The sequence below is a fragment of the Galeopterus variegatus genome, unplaced genomic scaffold, assembly GCF_000696425.1.
Source record: "Galeopterus variegatus unplaced genomic scaffold, G_variegatus-3.0.2 Scaffold16, whole genome shotgun sequence".
Taxonomy (NCBI): Eukaryota; Metazoa; Chordata; class Mammalia; order Dermoptera; family Cynocephalidae; genus Galeopterus; species Galeopterus variegatus.
Genome location: NW_007726127.1, coordinates 853,818 through 874,697, shown reverse-complemented (window position 1 = coordinate 874,697; position 20,880 = coordinate 853,818). Strand labels below are relative to the sequence as shown.

The 20,880-nt window shown below is 38.6% G+C and overlaps 1 protein-coding gene across 1 annotated transcript in view; it reads left to right on the top strand.

The window, feature by feature from the left end:
• Window positions 1–20,880, top strand: part of PSMA5 (proteasome (prosome, macropain) subunit, alpha type, 5) — a 30,193-nt gene that overhangs the window by 211 nt on the left and 9,102 nt on the right. The window contains exons 2-8 of the mRNA XM_008566493.1: window positions 4,670–4,736; window positions 11,757–11,883; window positions 14,130–14,197; window positions 15,080–15,187; window positions 15,328–15,386; window positions 15,934–16,036; window positions 17,326–17,412. Coding sequence (XP_008564715.1) covers window positions 4,670–4,736; window positions 11,757–11,883; window positions 14,130–14,197; window positions 15,080–15,187; window positions 15,328–15,386; window positions 15,934–16,036; window positions 17,326–17,412 — 619 coding nt within the window. The remainder of the gene's footprint in view (window positions 1–4,669; window positions 4,737–11,756; window positions 11,884–14,129; window positions 14,198–15,079; window positions 15,188–15,327; window positions 15,387–15,933; window positions 16,037–17,325; window positions 17,413–20,880) is intronic.

The window sequence follows — 20,880 nt, the reverse complement described above, 5'->3', positions numbered from 1 at the left end:
GGGAGCTCCAGGAACCCGAGTCTGGCCGGGCCTGGGGATCCGTTGTCCTCCTCAGGCACTCGCGGTGATTCTCCAAGCTCGATTTGGGCATATCGGCCGCACTTTTCCTACCGCTGAGTCACCTCTGGATCCTAATTTGGTGCGGAAGCGAGAAGCTGGTTTGTGCTGGGGGAAGAAGGCTCAGGGGTTGGGACTCCGACCTTTAACCTGGAGAAGGCCGTGGGTCACTTCCTCCCCCGTTCACCTTTTCGTGCTGAGTACTAATGCCTTTTTTTAAAAAAAAAAAAAGGTAAACGTGCTGCCTGGAAGAATAAGCAACTGGAGACCATTTAATGGGTTCGTAGTAGGGCATGCTGGGATGTATAGTTTCTGCAAGGCGCGAAGGCAGACTCAGCTATTCCCAGATACATTGCCTGGAGTCTGATTTTATAGGAACAGGAATTTAGAATGGTTCTCAGAGATTTCTCATCATGCTGATTCCACTTGACCTAGGTTTTTCTGACTTTTTAAAAACGTTAAAACAAGTTAATTTTAGTGTATGTTGAAGGCCAAATGTAATGTTTTCGAATCAAGGTTGTGAAATTGTGTTTATTTTAGAAAAAAAAAGTTTCAGGGCTTGGAAATGCTAGCTAGTATTAAATTGTACATATTCATGCTGTAGACATTTTAACTTTCAGTTTCTGTTTCGATCAGTTAAGTTTTTACATAGCTATTAAGTTCTTTTAAAAGCCAGGAAAGGCAGACATTTTCTTTGTACTTGGCTTGAGAAGCTGCATTTCTTGTCAACTCTACTATGTTGACTCTGTCAAAGTTCTATCACCTTGGAACTCCTTCTTTTTCATCCTTTTACTGACTCATAGAAGATGTATATGAAGTTTTAAAATTGACGTCTTTTCTTATTGTCCTATAAAATGAATATTCTGCTCCCAGAGCATTGAAGAGAATCACCTTTAGGTTTTATAATTTTGAGTTGGGGTATGTATGATGGAAATTGTTATCCTTATCAGAAAGCCTTTATTAAATTTTGTTATCATTTACCTAACATATGTATTGATTACTTTGTGTTACTCATTTTTGTATCTTCCTAAGAATGACTAAAATACAGTCCTTTCTTATTCTCTTGGCCAATGTACTTGAGTGCTTGCTGTGTACAAGGCATTGTTCTAGGCTCTGGTCATAAAGCAATGAACAAAGTCAAGGTCCTTGCACATATGTAGGAGATTGTCTCTTAAAGAACTGTTTACAGGGCCAGCCTGTGACTCACTTGGGAGAGTGTGGTGCTGATAACACCAAGGCCGCGGGTTTGGATCCCTATATAGGGATGGCCGGTTGGCTCACTTGGGAGAGAGTGGTGCTGACAACACCAAGTCAAGGGTTAAGATCCCCTTACCGGTCATCTTTAAAAAAAAACAAAACACTGTTTACAAAAGTAACTAGTTGAGTCAGAAATGTATAACATCGTTAGAGGGATTCAAATCAATGCTATGGAAGTTTTGATGAGAGATTGATTGTATTCAATGTTAGAGGATCGTGGAAAACTTCATAAAGAAACTGATACTTAAACTGGGTCTTGAAAAAATAAAATAAAATAATTTTTTTAAATGAATATATAAACTGGGTCTTGAGAAGGAGTAGCATTTTAATAAATAAATGACAGTGAGAGTCAATAGTTTTGAGTCAGATTATAGGAACAAAGAAGGGGCAGTGGAAAAGCACAATGCAGGTTTGGGAAAACTTCAGTCTGATTGGCACGATACATGTGTGGGAATAGCAGGAGATAGAAAAACAGGATGGTGCTAGATTTTGGGTGGTTTTTAATATGAGCTTAAGGAGTTTGGGTCTTATTTTATAGGCCATTTCACAATGTTTATTTTCATTTTAAGAAGTTACATAACCATAATTATGTTTCATAGAGATTAATTGACTGGATTAGAGGAAAGAGCTAGTCGGTGCCAGTTAGGAGGCTATTATAGTAGTTAGGTGAAAGGTAATGAGAGCATTGAGAACAGAAGGAAAAGTGATGTGTTACTGTGGAGAAGGAATTGCTATGAGTTGGTATGACTTGTCATATGGATGGATATGGGAGGAGATGGGGAGGAATGAGTCAAATCATGCAGGACTTTCTAGGATGGGGAACTAGGAGATTGGAGGTGTTTAAAAATAAAACCGAAGTAGGAATGGCAGAAGATGAAGCTGATTTTGCAGGGTGGCTGGATTTAAAGAGATAATATTTCAGATTGGAAAATGTAGAGTATTAGGTGCTAATGGAATATCCAAGTGGAGATTATCAGCATGCATTCAGATTAATTGGGAAAGAGGTCAGACTTTGTAATAGAGATTTGGAATTAGCTGGTGCTTGGGATGAATAAAACTACTCAGGGAGACAGTAAAGTTTGAGAAAGAGGGCCAAGAGCAGAGCCCATATTAGGGAGGATGTAGTAATATCTCAGTAGGATGAAATTTCTAAATTAGGGTGAAAAAAATACTACAATCACTAGTGCTTTAAAATTTACAAAGTTCTTTCACATACTATTTAATTCAGTACTTAATAGTCTTGTGAGAGAGGCAGGACAAGTATTATTTTTTATTTGAGCAACTTAAAGTTAGTAAGTGGCACAACTAGAACTCAATCCTAGGCCTTCTGACCTCAGACTTTTCTTTCGGTGATTTAAAAACTGTTCTTGGGCCGGCCCGGTGGCGCACTGGAGAGTGCGCCACTTGGGAGTGCGGCCGCTGAGGGTTCGGATCCCATGTGGAGACCGGTTCCTGCTCACTGGCTGAGCGTGGTGCGGGCGCAACAGTGAGGGTTGCGATCCCGTTACTGGTCAGTAAAAAAGACAAAAAAAGGGGGGGGGGAACTGTTCTTTAGAGCCCTAAACTTCCTTTTAAATGGCCTTAGGGGTATTATCTCAGGAGCAAATGTGGGTTGGAGGGGGGCTGGGATGGTTGGATTCTTCCTTCACCCCTGATTTGGTCAGAGTGGTTCCCAGAGGCAGTATCGTGAAATACTTGAGAGTTGTCTCTGTAGTCAGATTGTCTAAATTTTAGTTCTACCTCTGCCTCTTTTTTTTTTTTTTTTGTAAAGATGTCTGGTAAGGGGATCTTAACCATTGACTTGGTGTTGTCAGCACCATGCTCACCCAGTGAACTAACCAGCCATCCCTATATGGGATCCGAACCCAGGGCCTTGGTGTTTTCAGCACCACACTCTCCCGAGTGAGCCACAGGCCGGCCCCAGCTCTGCCTCTTATATGCTGAGTGAATTTGGGCAACTTATTTAACCTCTCTGTGTCTCAATTTACTCATGTAAAATAGTATTTAGAATACTACTTCATAGGATTATTTTGAGGATTAAATGAGTTAAATCATTTAAAAGCTTATAACAGTGCCTGGCATATAGTAAATGCTCAGCAGATGTCAACTTTTATGATCTGTTTTATATTTTGGGGTTATAAATATGATTTCTTTTGAAAAAAGAGTTTTTGGTAAAACAAATTTGAAAATACTGTACTTTATATCATGTTACCTGTTATAAAGTCCAGACTACATAAACAAAGGATTGCAGCCATTTTCATTCATTTGTTCATATATTTTTAAAGTGTTCATTGTGTGAAAAGCTTTTATAGCTAAGATCATGATCGGTGCCTCTTCTCCATAGGGATTTACAACATACTGGAGTGAGGAAAGGTGGAGAAAGGTGGAGAAGTGTCTTAGAGAGAAAAGCAGTTTGGCGTGTGTGTTAGTCTGTTTCTGTTGCTTAAAGCAAAATACCTTGAACTGGGTGATCTTTAAGAAAATGAAGTTTATTGCTTATAGTTTTGGAGGCTGGAAAGTTCAAAGTCCAGGGAACACATCTGGTGAAGACCTTGGTGTTGGCGACAGTGACCCAGGGTCTCATATGGCAGAAATGGTGGAGCAGAGAGAGAGAGAGAGACTCACATGCTCTCCTTTTAAAGCCCTCAGAACCATGCCCGTGACCACTATTCTTAATCCATTCACTATGGCATGATCTTTACAATCTAATCACCTCTTTAAGGGCCCACCTTTCAATTACCATAATAGGATTTCCTACCCACTTAACACAGGGTGGATCAAACTTCAAATACACAAAACTTGGAGGACACAATTCAATCCGTATCAGCATGTAATTGGTATAAATATCTATTGAATGAATGAACTAGGTTAGGCTTTAGTAACTACATGGATCTCAGTCTATTGCTAAGATAACACTAATTCATAAAATAAGTAGAGAAGTGTACCTGTGGAGAACTTAAAAAGATGGTAATATCAAATGCACACAATGAGAAGAGGATAAGGAAAAATGCACATTTTCTTGGGAATTGCCTGATAGTTTAGGGGCATGAATTTGCTGAAGAAATTGGTAAATCGATTCAGGATTGAGGGAGAAAAGTAACCTGTTCTCATTTGATCAGTTTGGGAAGACTTTCTGGGAGTAGGACAGAAGTGTTCTATATATAGTTTCCGTTCCCTTGAGAAACCGTCAATGTACAAAAAAATAGCTGCAGATTGTTGTGGGCGAAGTAGAGAATAATTATAACATGCATATCCTGTAGCCATCTGAGCTAGTTGTCAAGGAACTTGAGTTCAGTGTGTATATGAATAGTTTTTTGACAATTTTTAATTTTTTTTTTTTTTTTTTTAATTATAGGGGTGTGAATACTTTTTCTCCTGAAGGAAGATTATTTCAAGTGGAATATGCCATTGAGGCTATCAAGGTATGGTAGTATCAAGTAGCATAGTTTTTGAAACTTCTTGCCAACCTAACACTTTGCTGGCAGAACATTTGGAATAAATGTGTTTTAGTCATTCCTTTAGAAAATGTTCCCATATCCCTTTAACCAACCACTATTAATTATTTTTATAACAACTTCAAACCTATCCTAATATCTGTTTTAAAACTTTTTGAGCAGGTAACTGCTTCACAATTATGTAAGTAGCTTTTTCTGAGTTGGGATGGGGGGACATGTTTGTGTTTATAATCCTCTGGGCTATAAAGAGTGGTGTAGAAGCCCAGAGTTAGTACCTGTATTATCTTCTATATTTTGTTGTCTTGAGCAAATCATGTAACTGATCACCTCTGTATTCTTGTTGGTAAAGTTGTAAATTTGTACTAGACACTTTAGGGACTGAATAAGTTTCTTGTTATCTAGTAATATAAAATCAAATAGTTCAAACCAGTATTCCAAAAATTAGGAAGTAAGTTATCTATACCTAAAATTAGTTACCATTTGAGATCTATATTTATTGGATTATGGGTAATCTAAATTGCTTTTCAATTGGTGGATATTTAAGAAGAAACCAGACAGAAAAACAAAGACTTGTTTAAATCTAGTATTGAAAAGGAATCATGGGGAATACTTAAAAGAAAGAAAGAAAAAAGATGTCCAGGCCCCAACCTAGAAATTCAGATTTAGGTTACCTGAGGTAAGGGCCAGGCATCAGGCCCGTTATTCTAGTGCCTTATAAGGGTTGAGAATAACTGATCTAGTTCAACCCTTCGCTCTCCGCTTGAATCACTTCTATATCGCCATACAGCATCTGTTTGAATAATCTCTATTTATATAGTTCTAGTGACAGAATATTTTCTCACATGATAATTCATTCTGTTTGAAACAGTTCATAATGGTTTGGGAATTTATCCTTATATTGAATCAAAAGTTTAGCTTCTTGAAATTTCTTTCAGTTGGCCCTAATTTTGTTCTTGATACACATAGGATGTTTAAACTTCATCTGTAAGACAATTCCTCACATAACTGAAGAGAGCAGTTGTGTTTCTGATATCTCCTCTACAAAGAGTGTATTGGGGAAAATGGTTATATAAGAATCTAGAGAAGGGGAAAGGAGATTCTGATTAGCTAAAGACATGGAAATGAAAGTGGAAGCATTGTGATAGTGGGACAGAAAATGATGGGTCAGCTGCAAGTGCCTATTTCTAGTTCTGATAATTTTTGTCCTGTATTGAACATACATTACTATGAAGTAATGTATGTTTCTTTCAAGCTGTAGCATTTATTTTGAGCCTCAGCTGAGACAACAGTTCTCTTCAGGTATGCAAGCCAAGAGCAGTCCTTGGTTTTTTGGGTCCTCCTTTTAAGCTTCTTAGGGCTAGTGATTTCCAGATTATCTAGAGGTAATGAGGTGATATCTGATCTCTGTATTCCTAGGTTACACTAGAATGAAGATAGTGAAGTGGCCTTTAATGGATGCTACTTAATCCATGTGAAAATCAGGTGCTTTGGAATTTCCCTGCTTGTTTCCCTGGCAGTTTATGAGTAGCTAGTGAGAAAGCATTTAATAACTGTAAGTGCTATGAAAGGATCTGGAGAACTAAAAATGGCTGACAGGAGAAATTATCACTTGGAGGTCCCGTACAAATGGTATGAATGAGATAGAGCCAGCAGAGGTAGGAAAAAAGTGCCTTTAGAGTGGATTTCTTGGGGGAAGGAGTGGAAATCTCTGGTAATGTCAAAATTATTGTATTATATTGATTATCTAGACATTGGTTACTATGCTAGTGAGTTATATTCAAGAAATACTACATAGAGTCAGTTCAAATGTTCCCTCTCTTCTTTCCCCCCCTCCTCAGTCACTACTAAAAGTGGGTAGGCGGAGAAATATAGGTAGAATTATAATATTGAAATATGTGGAGGGAAATGGAAAAAGAGGGTAAGTGTAAAAAGAGAATTAACCTTGATTCTGACAAAATATTCACAGAGGTGTAGACAGAATATTGTCTTCAGGAACTTCAAAAATCGTTAGACACATCTTCAAAAAAAAAGACTTCTTAGGTCGGCCTGTGGCTCACTTGGGAGAGTGTGGTGCTGATAACACCAAGGCCACGGGTTTAGATCCCTATGTACGGATGGCCAGTTAGCTCACTTGGGAGAGCGTGGTGCTGACAACACCAAGTCAAGGGTTAAGATCCCCTTACTGTTCATCTTTAAGAAAAAAAAAAAAGACTTCTTGTAGTCAAATTGCCTGTTTCTGTGAAACTATTGGTGTTGTCATATTGACTAACACAGTATCCCAGCAAAACTATTGTAATGGGAATCAAGTTCATTCTAATTTGTTTTAAATTGAAAATCTGCCAGAGAAAGAGACTTGATTTGATATTCTTACATGGTTTGAATATCTGTGTGAACCAAAGTCTATGTATGTAGTTTTATATATGTAATATCTACCAAAAAAAAAAAGAAAGAAAATTATGTTGAATTTTGATATATTTTATAAAATAGCCTGTGTCTAAAATATTGACCCTTTTTTGGAGTTCCAGCCTAGGAAGTTATTTAAGTTTGAGGCTACACTGAACAAGCTGAGAATTTATGCTATGAGTGCACTTCCTCTGCACAATAATTACAGTACCCAGGGACTATCGATATTTTGGAGTGGATGATTCTTTGTTGTGGGAGGCTGTTCTGTGCATTGTAGGATATTTAGCAGCATTCCTGACCACTACCCATTAGATGCTAGTAGCACTCATTCTTCCGGTTGTGACAACCAAAAATGTCTTCAGTCTTTGCCAAATGTCTCTTTGGGGGGCAAAATGGCCCTCAGTTGAGAACCACTCTTCTAGATAAAATTAAGAAGTAGATAATGAATTCTGTCCTGCCCTGTTCATTTGGGGATTCAAGATCAGTATACCATACATAAAACAATTAGAGAACAACTAAGGGCTAAGTTAAATTTTCTGGCAATGGTTTCTCACTTTATTTTTTAATTTTTAAGGTCTATGTGCATGTAATTTTAGCGTCAGAAGGTAAAATAGTTCTATAAACCTTGTAACAAAAACAGCAATCCCTGAGGCCTGCCCCATCTATTTTCATCTTATCAGAGGCAACATTTTAAACACTTTTGGCTGATAATGTTCTTGGCATTTACCTCCCTCTCTGGAACACACAGACTTATGGGTTTTTTGTTAGGCATTATCCATGGACTTTTTATTGTAGAGGATGGAGATCCCCCCCTCACCTCCCCCCGCCACAATTGCCTACTGGGATGGAGGTAGGGTAACCCTCTAAATATGTATTACGTACTGTATTTCATAATTTTGTTAGACCATTAGTCAACAGTTATATTAGTATGACTATGTAAACACTATTCACAGCTGAGCCATTTTATAGTATGATTATTTTCCTGTTTCTGCACATTATTTTTCTGGAAGTTAATAATTCTCTTTTTCTAAAAACTTGCTTAATTTAATATGTACATATCAATAATTCATCCCCAAAGCTCCAAGTTACGTATATCCTCTCAAAACATTCAGGCACATTAAGTATTTTATTAAGGATTCTTGAAGAACTCTTGGAGCCTTCTGACCTGTTCCAGTCTGAACTGATTCTCTGGGCCTGCTGCACAGTTGAAGACTTAAGATTTTCTGTCAAGATTATTCTAGGGATTTCCTTTATCTCCTCCTTGTGTTAAATCCCATGTCATCTTCATTTTTGATTTATTCCCTCAATTAGGTAGAACGCATTTTCCAGTAGTTTCATAGAAACTATTTTTAATTTCTAAGCTCTTTTTCATTGTTTGTTTTTTGTTTTTTTTTTCATATCACCATCTTGTTCTTGTATATGGCTGAAATATCTTTGTTTTTCTTTAGGGATGTTTTTTCTAATTTTTCCTTAAATTTTTTTTCTCCTGAAGTAGTCAGATTCTTTAGAGCTATGCTTTTCAAACTGCACGTCTAGACCCATTAGTGGATGTTGAAATCAAGTTAGTGAGTCATGAGGAACATTTCTGTTTTAAGTGGAATGGAGCAGTAGATATCAGAATACCTTGCCCATAGTATTGGTGAGGGTTTTTTTCATGAAACTTTGTTTCTGTTATGTCTACACATTTCTGTTTGTGGGTTTTAGTCAGGGTATAAAATGTATTTTTCTTAGTGTGGATTTTGGTCAAAAAGTTTGAAAACTACTGCTCTAGAGAAAATTGCCTCTTCTCATTTTATGCCAGGAAGGTATTTCTGGCTGCTGGCTTCTGGGACCTGAGGGAGGAAAGAAGGTTGGGGTTCTTAACATTAAGTTTCTAAACTTTGGGCTGGCCTCTGGCTCACTCGGGAGAGTGTGGTGCTGATAACACCAAGGCCACGGGTTCGGATCCCATATAGGGATGGCCGGTTGCTCACTGGGTGAGCGTGGTGCTGACAACACCAAGTCAAGGGTTAAGATCCCCTTACCGGTCATCTTTTTAAAAAAAAAAAAAAAGTTTCTAAACTTTTACTTAACTCCCCATTTACAGTATAGTACCCCTGCCTTTGACTTTGCTTGGTGTCCCCCAATCCAACACCTTCTGTTTTACCTTCTTCAGATAATAAGCCTGGAGTCTTCTGAAGGAATGGGGCTGGGGGCAATCATATAGCTTCACAGCTAAAGCTGTAAAGGGGAGGGGAATCTGGGGATCTGTTTCTTAAGTAGACATTGAACTACCTTGCAGTTTTTAGCTCCTCCTTCATTTCCATTTCCAGAGGTCTTCGTTGCCACCATTTCGTTTTGGGGGGTTTCTGTGATCAGGCTGTTTCTTGACTGACTTTTTGTCCATTTTGTAACATCTTTATTGAGATATAATTCACATACTATAAAATTCACCCATTTAAAGTATTCAGTTCAATGGTTTTAGCATATGCACAGGGCTGTGCGGCCATCACCACAGTCTTAAGTTTAGAGCACTTTCGTCATCTCCAAAGAAATCTCATACCCACTACTACTCATTCTCCATTCTTCTCCCTCCCCCATCCATAGGCAACCACTAATTTACTCTATAGATTTGCCTATTCCTGGCATTTTATATAAATGGAATCCTACTATATGTGGCCTTTTGTGAGTGTCTTGATTTTCTTTACTGCTGGTTTAAGATTTGGCTTTTTCAGGTCTGCTTAAGTAAATTATCACTAATCCATCTTCTTTCTAGCTTCAACATTTTTTTGCTGTATCTTCTCCCATTCTCTTTGTCTTAGTAGATTTATGCCTGTTTTTTTTTTAAGTCTTTAATCTTGTATTAACAGACTTGAGGAAGTAGAGCAAATGTATGCATTCAGTCTGCATCTTTAATTAGGAGTATGAGCACTGTTTTATTTACATAAAAAATTTTGGCAATTCATCTTTTGCAGTTATGCATGTATCTTTTGATTAAGAAAATACATGATGAAAAGCTGGTATACATTTAATAACACTTCTAAATAAAGTCAGCTTTACACATTTGAAAAATATATATGTGTGAGGGCCAGCCCGTGGCTCACTCAGGAGAGTGCGGTGCTGATAACACCAAGGCCCCGGGTTCGGATCCCACATAGGGATGGCCGGTTCGCTCACTAGCTGAGCGTGGTGCTGACAACACCAAGTCAAGGGTTAAGATCCCCTTACCGGTCATCTTTAAAAAAAAAAAAAAATATATATATATATATATATATATATATATATATATGTGAGACACGATCATTCATTCAGTCTGCTGACATGTTAAGCTTGTCATACATAAAGATTCATGGAATTCTTTGTAACCCTTCGTAATAATGGGCTCGCTCTTGGCAGTCATTGCTTTGTAGAACTAACTAAATATGGTGGGAGTTTAGAGAGGAGAATACAGTTATAGAAGGCTTTGTGAATGATGCGTGGAATTTGGAGAGGCAGAAGGTAAGTGTATTCAGGGGAGACAGCATGAGCAGAGGTGCGAGGGTAGGGAATAATATGGCTTGAGCAAATGGGTTGATCTATACCTGATGGATTTTATTGGAGAATAATGAGTAATAAAGTTGGAAGGGAAAAGTGATATGGAAGCTTATCGTAACTTCATAAGCTTCCAGGTTATGAGGGCTCTGGAAGTCTATTTGGATTTTGTGTTATAGGCAATATAGGGAAATGTTAGTTCTCAAAAGAAGAAGAAATATAATGAAAATTGCATTTTAGTGGCTTAGTCAGGCCGTAACATAAAAGATATATTGAGAGAGGGAGATTAAAGATGGGGAACTAAGTAGGAGGCTATTGATGTAATCTACACATGTAATAAGAATAACTAATGTTTGTTTGCTTACTATGTGGTAAGCACCATTTTAAGCATTAATGTGTTTACCCTTACTATCATCATTATGCTTATTTTGCAGATAAGGAAACTGAGGCATAGAGAGATAGGTGAGTAGGATAGTGGAATGGAGATAAAGAGATGAATTTACACTATATTTTGGACTGCTAGTGACCTTGGATGATTAAATTAATATTTTATGTTGTTGGTGGTGATGGTAGTGGTTTTTTTCTTTTTTTTCCTTTTCTTCCCTCCCTCTTTCTTTCCTTCTCTCTCTCTCTCTCTCTCTCTAAATTACTTTCATGAGGTCACATAGGTTTTGGAGAATATCATCTTTTGAGACAGAGCAAGATAGATAGCAGAAGTGAAATATGACATGGTCCAGGAAAAAATTAAAGTTTTATTACTTTCTTGCCTGCTGTGTTAGAATTTTAGAATCCCCCCCACCCCCCCGCCAAATGTTGGCGTTAGGGTGGATCATTTTTCAGATGTTTTAAACACCTTATCGAACTTTCTCTTTAGAAACACAAAATTCTATAAATCAATGTTCTTGCTCTTGATAGAAACAGCGTATTACTTATTAGGGTGCTTCTTGTTCTCTCACATACAAGATATGGCTGATTGAAGCTTTTATCTTGTGAAGATGTACAGAGAGATTGCTGGTGAGTATGTGAGACTGTTCTTTGATCTGTACATGGTAACCATAACATATTTCTCTTTAGCTTGGTTCTACAGCCATTGGGATCCAAACATCAGAAGGTGTGTGTCTAGCTGTGGAGAAGAGAATTACCTCCCCACTCATGGAGCCCAGCAGCATTGAGAAAATTGTAGAGATTGATGCTCACATAGGTAAGGAGTTGCAGAAGGCTGTTCTATAGGATCTGGCCTGGATTAATTAGTCTTCTGTGATGTTCCAGGGGAGGTTCATGAGGTGAATGCCCTATCCTCTTGTTAGCAATCGTTTTCCAGGCAGCAGGCCAGTGTGCATAACTTTAGGAGTAGGTAGCAGTTGCAGGACTTATTAATGTTTAATCTACTCCCAGAAGTACCCTTCTCCCTCAAATGTAGACTTGGCATATGTGATGGTTGTTGAAATATGTAAAGGTTGAATCATAGGCCAGTGTCTTATGATGGTTGGGACTTCATTGATGTATAATGTTAGCCGTTATAGGAGGCCACCAGGAGCAGAGGATCATATGTGGGAAGCCAGGGTATCCACTAGAAAAGAGGAATTTTCAATGATCTTTGGAGAAACTAAAATTCAGAGAGTTGTAAGAATAATAGGTTTTGACTGGATCAGTCTTCTTCAGTTTTCAGATTTATCTTTTTACTCCTTGTCTCCTCCCGCCCCCCCTTTTTTGGTCTTTATTATAATTCTCCTGCCTTGACTTCTGACATCATTGTAGCATTACAGGGTGAGTAGTTCTGCTTATTTATAGCATAGCATTCTAGTTGGCTATCCAAATTTTCTTAACCTATCTAGTCATCTAATTCGTGAAACATTGATAAAATAATTAATTGCTTGAAGGCATCAGAACCAAATGCTGTGGTGACTCTGGAACTTGATATTATTTCTTTTATAGATAAAGAAACTGAAATTTAATCTTTTAAAATTAGAACATTATGTCTCCTTTATCTCATGTCACCTGTTTTTTAGAGGTAGGTCAGTGTTCAACAAATTGAGAACCTCCAATGTGTGAGACATTATGTCAGGGACAAAGAGAGGAATAGGACATAGTCCTTGTCTTCCAGGAGTATACAGTCTAATTATGGAGGTGGACATGTGAATAAGAAAAAGCAGTTATGTGATAGGGACATTAAGAAAGACTCTAGTGTGTCCTCAGTAGGGGTACAAAGGAGGAATAGTTTTGTATTTTGCTGGGAGTCAGTGGGGCTTTCAGAAAATGATTCCATGAAGGTGATGCTTGAGCTCAATTTAATTCTGAAAGACAAGGAAGTGTTTACCAGGTGAACAAGTGTCTGGGTATGGCAGAGGAGAGCATTCTAATCTGAGGAAATAGAGATGAGCAAAGCCATGGTGGTGTAAAATATAAAATACCATGGCACAGGCAGTTTGGTATGTCTGACAGGTTAACTGTGGCAAGAAATGAGTCTGAAAACAGAGAGTAGAAGGCCTTTTTTACCATGCTGAAGAGCTTGAACTTGATCCTTTTGCATTGATGGGAAAGGTTTTAAGCAATGAGGTATTATGATTAGAAAAACCATTCTGATAAAAGTTTAAGGGTAGACTGAAGGGAGCTGAGACTGGAGGCAGGGAGAACAGTTAAGAAACTTTTTTAATAGTCCAAACAAAGAGATGATGAGAGCTTTAACAAAGGCAGTAGCCAGAGAATGGAGAGAAAGGGACTAATGCCAGACAGTTTAATCAGATAGAGATTGACAGAAGTTGGGATCTGATTGGTTGTGAGGGACAAGGAAGAAGATGGGGTCTAGAAGGGAAATAAGATGAGCTGAGTGTGTGGTATATCCAAGTAGATATATTAAAGGAGTCATTTGGCTTTATGGGTCTGAAATTCAGGAGAGAAACCTAGGCTGGAGACTCAGATTTGAATCATGGCATATGAAGTAACAGTTACAGCCATAATCTTGGCATCTCGGACCATAAGGCAAACTTTCTAATGTAACTAGTTGGTTTGAGTTTGGGACAGAAAAGAAAAGGCTTTTGATTCTATTCTAGGGTCTTCCATTGTAGCCCATAGTAAAATAAAGAAATATTTCTTTATTTCTTAGGTTGGAACATTAGTGTTTGCTTAGTTCAAAAGTGCGTCGTGGTCTACAAAGAGTGTTTAGGGAAGTAATATGTGGGGATTCATGTTTGGTTAGCTGCTCTTATCTGTCTCCTGTCTTATTTCCTGGACTTCTTTGTCATTGCGGATGGTTTTTTAAAATTTGTTTGTAGCATAACTATACTTGGGTTCAGTTCAGATAATTTCCCATCTAATCTATTGGGTGTATTGCTGTGGGATTGCTGAATGCCTCCCATGGTTCCACTGCAGTATTTCAGTATTTCTTGAGTGGACAAAAGAGTTCTATAAGAATTTGGCCACTGGGTCACTGTTGCTTTTACATTGCAGGTTGTGCCATGAGTGGGCTAATTGCTGATGCTAAGACTTTAATTGATAAAGCCAGAGTGGAGACACAGGTAAAATGCTTGAGTTCCTTGTTTAGTGATGATATAACTGCCTGGGCTATATTGCAGGTATCTGTCAATATTAGATGTGGCTCTTCGGAGTGATTTTGTGTAGAATACCTGGATGTAATTTCCTGGGGCTTGGAGTTTAGCCACCCAACCAACCATTGCATAAGGAAGCTCTTATCAATAGTGCTGACAGTCTCTTGCTTCTTTTGGATTTGTCTAATGTAAAGCATGTATTGCACTGCATTCTGTTCCATAATTGACTGTCTGTGGGAGCACCATGGCAAGAAAAGTAGTCATAGTTAAAGGACTTCTCCCCCCAACTGCCTTTACTGCCAGGCTTACAAGTAACAGCTCTCCTCTGGTAAGCAATGATTTGTACCAAGTGACAAATACTGGTGAGGATTGCTTTTTTTTTTTTTTTTTTTTTAAATTGAATACCTGTTGCCTGGAAAAGCTAGTAAGAAAAAAATATCTCATGGTAAAAATGCTTGTATTTATTTGCAAGTTGGCTGTCAGTACCTAGGTAAGAATAAATCATTTAATTTAAAGTCCAACAGAATGATAAGATAGGGTTTTTGAGGGAAAGTGGCACTCAGCTATCAGCATTCACTTTGTGAAAAGAATAAACTTGGTGCTTTGAGGGACCTGTTTTTCAAGAGAGTGATCCTCTAGTCCATCATTGCTTAGAGTCCTTTTCATATGTTTATTGGCACAGCTATTTATGTTCCTCTCTTTCAGTCCCAAGTTCTCATGTTTAATGACAAGAAAAACACGCTGAGCCTTCAGTTTCCAACCACAGTTCAAAGGGACGTGTATAGTGGGATGGTAGGCTGCTTTCATGCCTTTGTTTTTAGAAGGATGTACTATGCTCTGCTCTTCCTCTAGAACCACTGGTTCACCTACAATGAGACAATGACAGTGGAGAGTGTGACCCAGGCTGTGTCCAATCTGGCTCTACAGTTTGGAGAAGAAGATGCAGATCCAGGTGCCATGGTGAGTGTGATGCTTGTGTCGTTTTCTTACTGTTCTATTGGACTTAGGATGTTCGTCCTCTGAACATATCTTTCCCAGCCCCTCATACCCCCTTTACTTCATAGCCACTTATCTTAATACCTCTTGTATTTTGGTTCTAGTCTCGTCCCTTTGGAGTAGCACTGTTATTTGGAGGAGTTGATGAGAAAGGACCCCAGCTGTAAGTACCATTTTGCCACTTTTCATCTTGCTTTTTGAGGGGGTGGGGACTGGTAGTTTAAATCAACTGAGAAGATTGTTGCAGAATTGTGAAAAAAAGAAGGTCTTCTAATTCTAAAGTTCAGTGATTCTGTGCTGTTTATACAAACAAATTTGTGATTCCATGAAGAACTCCCATTGGAACCAGTGCTAATTCTGGAAAGAATTAGAAATAACTCTGTTACTATGTCAGCATAGATTTCAGAGCTTTGCTTTGGAATGTTGATCTGATCTTCATCCTCAAATATTACTTAGATAGCCATATTATCTATACTATACTATACTTCTCTTTTAAATCCCTGGGGAAGTTACTAATTTTCTTACACACCTTTTAAAAGATCTGATTTGTCCAAACATGGAACATCTTTTGGGTCTGTGCCTCAGTATTTCAGTGGCATTTTCTGGCTGCAGGGCCAAGCATTTATGCTTTTTTTTAGTCAGATGTTTGTTACATAAAATGCTACCACTCTTAAGCATTTTAATCCTCTTCTTTTTGGGGTGTTTTGCAGGTTTCATATGGACCCATCTGGGACCTTTGTACAGTGTGATGCTCGAGCAATTGGCTCTGCTTCAGAGGGTGCCCAGAGCTCATTGCAAGAAGTTTACCACAAGGTAATTAAGTATTCTAACAACTTTTATTTTATTTTTATTTTTCTAAATCAAGGTATAATTTACATATAATAAAATGCACAAACCTTAAAAGTTCAGTTTTATGAGTTTTGACATTTGCATGTACCCTTAGAACCTAAAACAAGATGTAGAACATTTCACATCACTTCCCAAAAATGCTCACCCACTTTCCAGTCAGTCTCTCTCCTTCCCTTGCCATCATGTTTACCACTACAGATTAGTTCTGTCTGTTCTTGTACTTTTTATAAATTGAATTATACAGTTTGTTTGTTTTTGTTCAACGTAGTGTTTTTGAAATCCATTCATGTTGTATCGATGTAAGTTGAGTATTCCTTATTCGAAATGCTTGAAACTGGAAGTGTTTTGGATATCGGATTTTGGAATATTTGCATACTTACAGGTTAAGCATCCCAGATCCAAAAATCCAAAATCTGAAATGCTCTAATGAGCATCTCCTTTGAGTGTCATGTTGATGCTTTTAAAGTTTTGGATTTTTGGAGCATTCTGGATTTTCGGATTTGGGATGCTCCATCTATAGTTAGTTCTTTTTATTGTTGAGTAGTATACCATAATGTGGATGTACCACAGTATGTTTATCCTCTATCCTTACAGCTTTACTTAGTAGTTTATACTTTCTAGTCTGGGTCTTAAAGCAAGTGCACATTTGGCACTTTCTTTGTGGGATGGGCAGGTTTGGTTTGGAGTAATTCATTAGTGTGGTTGAAGGCTGCCATACTTATGCAGGTGGTTCATACAGGGAAGCCTACTCTCATCAACCCCTAATAGTATTGATTTTCCATGTGGAGGAAATTAGGTGCAAAACGGTAAAAAAAAAAAAAAAAAAAAAAAAAAAAAAAAAAAAAAAAGTAGACTTTCTAAACCATTGGGCTACCTTCTTAGATCATTTGGGCATTATTATTCTTAGGATATCACCTATATATTATTATCTTGCTTCTAGATTAAAAGAGAAATTCAAATGTATACTAGAGAAGTGTAGCCCTTTCCCCTTCTTCAAAGATCACTTACTGTATGAAAGTTGGCGACTTTGTTGTAGCTGAAAATAAGACATTTTTTCCCTCTGAATAAGTCCATTCTACTTATTTATAACTTACTTGAATTATGGAAACACTTGCAATGCACAATACTAATTAAATGTTTGATTTATTAATATTTGCTAAATAATTTCTTCAGGGAGATAAAGGGGGAATCTCTGATGGAAGGAGGGATTATGTATAATTAATGGCTCATCTTCAAACCCTTTTTTTTCCTAGTCTATGACACTGAAGGAAGCCATCAAGTCTTCACTTATCATCCTTAAACAAGTAATGGAGGAGAAGCTGAATGCAACTAACATAGAGGTATTTTTCTGTTTTATGGTTTTTTTAATTCAGATATCATAGCTCCTATTGCTGAAGATTAAGTAGATTAAGAATATCACATTTTTGGGGCCGGCCCGGTGGCGCACTGGAGAGTGCGCCGCTTGGGAGTGCAGTGGCGCTCCCGCCGAGGGTTCGGATCCCATGTGGAGACCAGTTCCCGCTCACTGGCTGAGCGCGGTGTGGGTGCAACACCGAGGGTTGCGATCCCGTTGCCGGTCCCTGGTACGGGCGTGACACTGAGGGTTGCAATCCTGTTACCGGTCAGTAAAAAAGACAAAAAGGAAAAAAAAAAAAGAATATCACATTTTTGTATGCTTAGTTCTTGAGAAGTTATTGATAGCCTTCGAATGATAAGCAGCTTTAGTAAAGTGGTGATGGCACAAGGCAGAATTCAGTGAGTTAAAGAGTGAAAGGGAGATGATAAAGAAGAAAAAACAAGAGTACGCTGCTTTCTCAAAAAGTTTGATTATTGTCAGCAAAAGGCAGCATTAAAAAAAACGATTTTAGTCTTTTTAAGGATGGGGAAAGACTTGAAATTACTTTTGTAAACTGAGAAGAAACTAGTGGATAGAAAAATGTTAAAAGGAAAAGTTAGATAGTGAGGGAAAAGTTCTAGAAGAGGGAAGGCATGGTACAAATGAAGGAGTTGGTTTAGAAGTAAAATTCATTCAGCATCATATTGAGTACCCATTATATGGCACGTACTATGCTAGGTGCCAGGGATACAGACACAGAAAATCCATTTCCTATTCAGGTAGTATACTGTAGTGTAGGGGACATATAGACATTAAGAGCTTGGGGTGATACTTCTATAACAGCAGTTAAGAATAGATTGCCATGAGAATATGATAACTTAGACTAGGGCACTAGGAAAGCTTCCTAGAAGAGTTGATATCTGGAGAAGGGAATAGAAAGGTATTCCAGGCAGAGGGAATAGCATGTACAAAGGCTCGAGGATATAAAAATAACATTGTGCGTAAAAGGGAACCTTGAGGGTTTTGTCTGACTGCTGGGGTATGGGATGTATGTAGCATAGGAGGATGGCAAGAGATGAGACTGGAGAGGCATGGACCAGGTTTTGAATGTTCTTATTTCAAATGCTGAGAGTAGATAGGAGAAAAGGAGGTAATGATGAGTAAAGATAGGTAAGCTTGGAGATAAATTGGGAGAGGTGTCCTATATTTCCCTCGTGATTGTTAGGTCATCTGCTGAGGAGTGAATGCAACAGTGAAGGATAATGGGAAATATTTGTAAAAGTCATTATGGGTAGGGAAAAGGGAAGACAGGGATGAGTAAAAGGAGTGCTGGGCCACATTAAAATACTAGCTGAGGCTGGAATCACAAAACAAATTGTTCTGAAAAGTCAGGATAGAGGTAACCTCTTTGAAGGTATGGTATATATGTATATTATATATATATATATATTTTTTTTCCCTTTTTGTCTTTTTTCGTGACCGGCAACGGTCGCAACCCTCAGTGTCGCGCCCGTACCGGACCGGGACCGGCAACGGGATCGCAACCCTCGGTGTTGCCCCTGCTCCTCGCTCAGCCAGTGAGCGGCCGGTCCGTATTCGGGATCCGAACCCTCGGCAGGAGTGCTGCCGCGCTTCCCAAGCGACGCACTGCAGCAGTGCGCCACCGGGCCGGCCCTATGTGTATTATATTTGAATTTAAAAATAATTTAAAGGTCAACTGAGGCTATAGTCATAAACCAGTAATTAAACCAATCAGCTCTTACCAGGCTCATGAGAAAATGGATGGTTGGATTAATCCCTAGTAGAGGATTGAGCTGTTAAGGACAGAAGAATGGAGAGTACTGGAGAGTGCTGGTGAATGTCTCACTAAAAGAGCCAGGTTTCATAGGCTGCTGTGACAGGGGCAAAATAGGATAGGGCGCTGGCCTAGAAGTGGGAGGGTCCAAGAAGAGGAGCTTGAGAGAGGATGGTGGGAGGTGGTTGGCTTGCTTCTTGAGCAGTAATGGAGACAGGGGTTTAACATAGTTTCTGAATGGAAAGACTTTGTAAGTACAGTGTTTTTTCACCTTCTTAAAGATTTGAAAATACTTTCCCTTCTTGCCAATCTCTGAGACGACATGGTGCAACAAATGCAACGATACTCCCATCTTGAGTCTTAGGAGGGATATTGTTAGTATCTTTCAAGTACTTTGTTTTCTTTGGTACTGAGTAGGGTCTTGGCATTTCTGCTAAGACAATCTCCTTGCCACTTCAGAGGAATTTAAATGTAGCTCCGTTGGTTTCACAATGAAAGCTCTAAGGCCTGTTTGGTTCAACTGCAACTGCAAAGATATTTTCTAGTTCATTCAGTTTCAGTGCCACTACATCGTTGCTTTGAAAAGAGCATCAGGTGTGTCTCATCCAGGCTCTATCATTAACCACGTTAACCTCCCTAACTACAGTTTTCTTCATATTAAAAATGGGGTACTTCCACTTGTCCAAGACTAAATACTCCACCAATGCTCTAACTCATGGTTTCCAAACCTGTCTGTCCATAAGACTCTTTGGAAATGAGTCTTGTGGTTTTGAAAGCTGCTCAGGTAATTCTGATGGTCAGTGTAAGGAGGATTTGGAAGCCACTGTTCTAGAGCCCTTCCTCCTCCATCTCTTTTGGGTCCTTTCTCCATCAGTTGTCCCTTGGATCTCCTGCCTGTGAATTGCTTCCCCCCACAAAAAGAAAATATCCAAAGTGTATCTTTATTTTTAAAAAAAATCAGGTTTAGGGCCGGCCCGGTGGCGCACTGTAGCAGTGCGCTGCTTGGGAGCGCGGCGGCGCTCCCACCGAGGGTTCGGATCCCACATACAGACCGGTTCCAGCTCACTGGCTGAGCGAGGTGCGGGTGCGACACCGAGGGTTGCGATCCCATTGCCGGTCCCGGTACGGGCGTGACACTGAGGGTTGCGATCCGTTGCCGGACATGAAAAAAGACAAAAAGGAAAAAAAAAATCATGTTTATTAACACCTCCCTCTACTTAAGTGTCCCACCTGACTTTTTTAAGAGATCAACTTTGTTGAGGTATAATTTACATACAGTAAAATGAACCTATTTTAAGTATATAGCTTGGTGAATTTTGATGAATGTATAGCTCCTGTATCTGCCACCACAATCAAAATGTAGAACATTTCCACCCTCCCAGAAATTTCCCTCATGCCCCTTTGTAGTCACTCCCCCTACCACTGACCTGCTTTTTGTTACTATAGGTTTTGTGTTCTAGCATTTCATATAAATGGAGTCATACAATGTGTACTCTTTTGTGTCTAACTTCTTCCACTTGGCATAATGATTTTCACATTCATCCATGTTATGTCTATCAGATGTCTCTTACATTTTATTGCTGAGTGCTATTTTATCCATCCTACTTTTTAACCTTTATTGCGAAGTCTCTTCCTTTTTTTTTTTTTTTTTTTTTTTTAATTTTTTTTTTTTTTAAA